At 36.0% G+C, this 6,248-nt stretch overlaps 1 protein-coding gene across 1 annotated transcript; it reads left to right on the forward strand.

The window, feature by feature from the left end:
* The first annotated feature begins 3,394 nt into the window (after positions 1–3,394).
* On the forward strand, positions 3,395–5,748 carry LOC143567756 (uncharacterized). The gene is made up of 4 exons (XM_077054083.1): positions 3,395–3,702; positions 3,788–4,280; positions 4,394–4,466; positions 4,778–5,748. The coding sequence occupies exons 1-4, from the start codon at positions 3,395–3,397 to the stop codon at positions 5,746–5,748; spliced, it is 1,845 nt and encodes a 614-aa protein (XP_076910198.1).
* Positions 5,749–6,248: the final 500 nt, after the last annotated feature.

Genomic DNA, 6,248 nt, shown 5'->3' on the forward strand with positions numbered 1-6,248 from the left:
AAATGGGTTAAACAGCCAAGCAGGCTTATAACTTGTTTAGGCAATTAGTTCATTCGTTGTCACTTGTGCCCGACGTACTAGTCAATGTTTCAAAATTAAAACGAGTAATGACATTGTTGTCAACAAATTAATATAAATGGGTTAAGTACTTAATTAAGAAGTAATTAGTGACAACTCTCCAAAAATATTTACTTAAGTACATATGTTTTACTTAAGTACCTTTTAAGTATATTTTTTTAAAAGGCAACATCTATCTATCAACCCTTTCAATCTCACTTCAACAACTCCCAGGTTCAAAATACACTCTCCACCGCACCAATCTTCAAGAAAACAATTAATTAACTATCTCACTCACTTCAAAATCAAACACTACCATGGCTAAATATTCTCTAATTTGTATGTTATATCATTAGCAGTTATTTCCATGTCTATCTTCATCCCTGAGACTGCTGTGGGAACATATCATCCCATTCCTAAAGGCTCAGCTGCGAAGGAAGTTACCGACAACAATATCATTCGAAACCACATGTGACATGTTGCCAGCTCTAGTATCAGCATAGATGTTATATGGTACGGCGATTGGCCATCCAGCCACAATCGCATCTTCAGTGATTTCATCACCTCTTTTCTACCTTTTGCATCGGTGGCAACGCTGTTTTGCCAAGGCATTTGTGGGTTTCCTTTTGTGGTTCCACACACATGCCCTGGATCACACCTTTGATACCACCCAATGGCATGGCAATGGTGGATGCAATGATAAGTGTGATTGAGCTCGTGACGAATCCGATGAAGGACGGCTAGTACGTGGGTGATAACCCCTTGGCTCCAGTTGAGATTGGAGATATTTGTGAGGGGATGTACGGGGTCGGGGGTGGTGGAGGCTTAGCGGGGTAGGTGCTCTATGATGCAAACGGGGCCGTATACAACATGTACGACACTCGTAGACACTTCCTCATCCAATGGGTTTAGAGTCATATTGCCAACAAATGTGTTGGCAACCTGTGATAATGTTATTATGTTGGTTGGTTTTTAACAGTCATTCGTATTATGTTTCATGAATAGATAGATATATATGTCTTTTTATATCCTAGAATCTATTGATATATTTTAATTAGGCGTTTTAAGAAATATGGACTAGGTTAGGGATTGATAATATCAATAGATTCTAGGATTGATAATATAAAAAGACATATATATCTATCTATTCTTGAAACATAATAAGAATGATTTTTAAAAACCAACCAACATAATAACATTATCACATGTGGCCAATACATTTATCAGCAATGTGACTCCAAACCCATTGGACGAGGAAGTTTCTACGAGTGACGTACATGTTGTATACGACCCAGTTTGCATCATGGAGCACCTCCCCCACTAAGCCTCCATCACCCCCCGACCCGTACTTCCCCTCACAAATATCAAGCAATGGTGAAATGGGCGTTCTTAAAAAAAACAAGAGAGGGGGTCCCCTAGCTTGGAGGGATCATGTGTTAGGCCGAGAAAGAGAGAACAAGGGTGAGGGGTTAGTTTGTTAACTTGTTGGTTTAGTCTAGTTGGTTCACTTAAAGAATTTAGATTTTGTTTTTATTCTTGATTATTAATAACTTAATAACTAAACCTTGTTAGGTGTAATTTATTAAGTATAACTAGGTAATTAGTTGGCTTCCAAACATTTACAATTTAGTTATACAGTCATAGTGTATAACTTAATAACTAAACCATGACTTATCACTTTAGATAACTAAACTCCTCCCTTTTCCTTTTTGTTTGGTGTTGGTGAATGCATTAATTTTTCTTTTGGGGGTGGCCACCTCACATATTTAACAGCATGGCCGACCATTGCCGACCATCAAGTACAACAGCTTATCTCAATTGATGGATAAATAAACACTTTTTTATGGTCTTTGGACAAGAAATGTTACCAACCTTCTTAAAATGGAAAGTTCTTCTCTCACCATCTAACTTGAACAGATTCTTCCCTCATCACATTAGACTTTGTTTTGTTTTTATGTTTTTACTTGACACACTTTTGCATTTTACACCATTTAATTCTCCCTACCTTTCTTTTTTCCTTACATACTTTTATTTAATGTGTATTTTACACCATTCTAACCAAATTACCTTTTACATCGCACGCTATGCAATTCTAAGGAAGTTATAATTGAATGGTATGTGGATTAGATGAAAAAGATTTTCTAAATTAAATGCAAACGGGGCCTTTGATTTGAACAAGACATGCCAAACCTTCTCCATGATATAAACTTCTAACCACGGGGCCCACCATCGTAAGTGAATTGATGCTACTCTAAAGCTTAGACCATGTGTAGTCGTAAAGCTCCACATCCAGGGGTTATGCGTCACGTAGCGCCCAGTCAGAGTTATGGTTTTGTACAAAAAACAAGTGTAGTCATAAAGCCTTCATAACTTGGAGGGGGCGGTGTTTCCAGAGTTATACACTTGTTTTTTGGTGCCATTCTCAGCGTTTTATATACAACGCTTGCAAAAATGAAATCAACATAACGCAGGGGGGCAGTGTACCCCCCGCGTTTTGGTTCACAACGCTAGTGGCAAAGCCACCACTACGGGTGGTCTTAGTGACCGATAACGTGGTGTACATGTGTTTCTTTATATTTATTAATTTATATATTAATTAAAAAATAATTAAAGTTGAAGATACCATTGTGTGTGTGATGGAATTTAGATATATATACCACAAACTCATGTCATCACCTAGACCCTAGTTAACACTCTTTTTAAGCTCAAACTATCACTAAACCTATTATTCGTCTGAATTATAAGCTGCATTAAGTTATTGTACCACATGCATCACATCTTGTACTAAAAATGAATAGTATTCTTATCTCACAAACAAAATATGCTAATTAATATGTATATACTAATTCAGTATCTTTTTAAATTCCAAGAAAGTGATATAACTGAATGTGGTCATCGTCTGTTGACTTTACTGTGTTGACTTCTGAGTTAGATTTACTATTTTGCCCTTGTATTTAATTAGTTAGTATGTTTGTTAATTAGTTGGTTAGAAGTCAGTTAGTAGCAGTTTGTATTTAGGGCTTGTATTCAGTTTCAATTCAATAATGAAATTGAATAATTTTCTCCCAAATCACATGGTATCAGAGCGGGTTTGTTTTTCCCTCTGGTTTCGTTCGCTCATCTTCTTCAATTGATAATCTTCAATTTAGTATTCAAATTCATTTGTTCATCTTCTTCTGACTGTTCATCATCAATTACGCTTCCAATTAATCAATTTCGTTTCAGTTTTTCATCAAATTTGTTTCAGTTCTTCAATTTTCTTGCTTTCATTCCTTCAATTCTCTCATAATTCATAATCAATTTCATTCGTTTTTCTTCGATTTCACAAAACTAAATCATGTCTGATTCAAATAGCGGCTCGATTCATACTTCACCAACACTCGATTCATCTAATCCTCTTTACCTACATCCGTCTGATCATCCTGGTTTGGTGTTAGTCTCAAAAAATTTTGATGGAACGGGATTCGGAGTTTGGAAACGAGCGATGACTATCGCACTTTCAGCCAAGAACAAGCTAACCTTTGTTAATGGAGACTTTGGTTTACCTGCTGATTCTTCTCAAATTTCTATGTGGAAACGATACAATGATATGGTAATATCCTGGATCTTAAACACCTTATCTCCTGAAATAAGTGCTAGTGTATTGTATGTCGAATCTGCACACCAGTTATGGCTAGAGTTAACTGATCGATATGGTCAAATCAACGGAGCCAAATTTTATCAATTACAGAAAAATATCTCTGAAAGTGTTCAAGGAAATTGTGACATTGCCACATATTTTACCAAACTCAACAAATTGGGACGAGCTGAGTTCCCTGAATTTGATTCCATCTTGTACATGTGGAACAACTCATCTTATAATCAAACGAGATGAAGATCAGAGATTGGTGCAGTTTCTTATGGGACTAAATCCATGCTATGAATCAGTTAGAGGTAACATCCTTATGATGCAACATTTACCTTCCATTAATCAAGCATATGCACTTCTAATTCAAGATGAAAAGCAACGAGAAATTCATTCGAGTGTCATGTTTCCATCTAATTCTGCATCCATGAATGTCAATTCTCAAGCACAAAGTAATCAATATGGTAGATATGATAAGAAATCTGATATTTGCTCTAATTTTAAAAGAACCGGGCATCATGCAAGTAAATGCTATAGGCTTATTGGATTTCCTAAAGATTTCAAGTTTACTAAGTCCAAAAGAGGTTCTGCTAATATGGTGTGAAATGAGACTTCTGATCAAAATAACACCAATCTGTTTGCATCAGACTATACACAAGATAGTTCAATCTCTGGACACTCATTACAGAACAATATAATGGATTGATGCAGCTTCTGCAGCAAACTCAGTTACCAAAAGAATCCACCACACAATCTACATCCATCAGCTATTCAAACTTTGCAGGTATGATGTCTTGTAATTCTTCAAAATTACTTTCAAATTGAATCATTGACACGGGGTCAAGTGACCACATGTGTCATGATAAAAGTCTTTTCACGAGCCTAAAATCTTTTCAACAGCCTTTCGTCATTGGTCTTCCTAATGGTCATGTCCTCACTGTTCATAAATATGGATCTGTTCGTTTAACTTCAAATCTATCCCTTCCCTTTGTTCTTTTTGTCCCTAATTTCAAACATAATCTTCTTTTAATACCAAAACTTTGTAATGACACAAATGGCATTGTATATTTCTCTAACAAATGTTGTATGTTACAGGCCCTTCAATGAAGAAGCCACTGGCTCTTGGTGATCTCTTGAATGGGCTCTACATCTTCAAAGCTTTTCATAATGATTTCAGTTGTAATAATTCCAATTTGTTTACTACTTCCATTTGTAATTCTGTTGTAAACAGTAATGTGTGGCATCATAGACTTGGTCACTTACCTTCTTATAAGATGAAACAATTGAATGTGTTGTCTCACACATCTTTGGATTCTATTGATCATTGTCATATTTGTCCCAAGGCTAGACAACACCGTCTCTCCTTTCCTCATAGTCATAGATCATCTAATTCTATATTTGATCTAATTCATATTGACATTTGGGGTCCTTATCACATTTCAACATATAATGGTTTTAAGTATTTCTTGACCATTGTTGATGATTTTAGCCGGACCACATGGACTCATTTGTTAGCTACCAAAGCTGGAGCATTTCCTGTTCTACAAGGTTTTGTGGAAATGGTTGCCACTCAATTCAATACTAAAATAAAATGCATTAGATCTGACAATGCTTTTGAACTTGGTGGTGGCAACAAACAAGCTGAATATTTTCGTAGTAAAGGCATTTTGCATCAAACTATTTGTGTCCATGTGCACCAACAAAATGGTGTTGTTGAGCGTAAACATAAACATTTGTTAGAAACATCTAGGGCCTTGCTTTTTCAGTCAAAGCTTCCTCTTAAATTTTGGGGAGATTGTGTTCTCACAGCAACACATCTTATTAATCTTTTTCCTACCACTCTTCTTGATGGAAAAACTCCTTATGAGGTTTTAACAAATAAGGTTCCTACTTATGATTATTTGAAGCATTTGGTTGTCTTTGCTATGCTTCCACTATTGCACATGGGAGAAATAAATTTAAACCTAGAGCTTTACCTTGTATCTTTGTTGGATATCCCCTTGGTAAAAAGGGATATAAATTGTATAACCTACATACTAAAACCATTATGGTTTCTAGGGATGTAGTGTTCTTTGAACATTTATTCCCTTCTATCACGTTAGACACATCATCTCGCATTTTCCCGCCTCTTGATGACTTGTCATCTTTCTTTGATGAACCCACTGAAGGTATTTCAAATCCATCCAATTTGTCGTCGCCTGATCTTAAACTCTTCTCAATCTCATCATCACATTTCACCTTCATTGGATATTCCTCCTCATCTTGTTCCTTCTTTAACTTCACCTGCTTCTTCTTTTGTTTTTGTTCCTCCTTCTGTTCCCATTCGCAAATCATCAAGACAATCTGTGCCCCCTACTTATTTGAATGATTATGTGTGCAAAATGTACATAATATTCACGATTGTTGTCACACAATTACCAATGCTTGTTCTGTCACATCTCATGCTCATGTTACTGAATTACATACTTCTAGCCAACAGTTTGTTCAAAATCATGATGTTTTACATGAACCAAAATCCTATAAACAAGATGTTATGCATTCTTTTTGGCGAGATGCTATGGATAAG

This window comes from Bidens hawaiensis, unplaced genomic scaffold (assembly GCF_021521415.1).
Source record: "Bidens hawaiensis isolate Kalapana, Puna unplaced genomic scaffold, B.hawaiensis_p1.1 tig00023626_1, whole genome shotgun sequence".
Classification (NCBI taxonomy): domain Eukaryota; kingdom Viridiplantae; phylum Streptophyta; class Magnoliopsida; order Asterales; family Asteraceae; genus Bidens; species Bidens hawaiensis.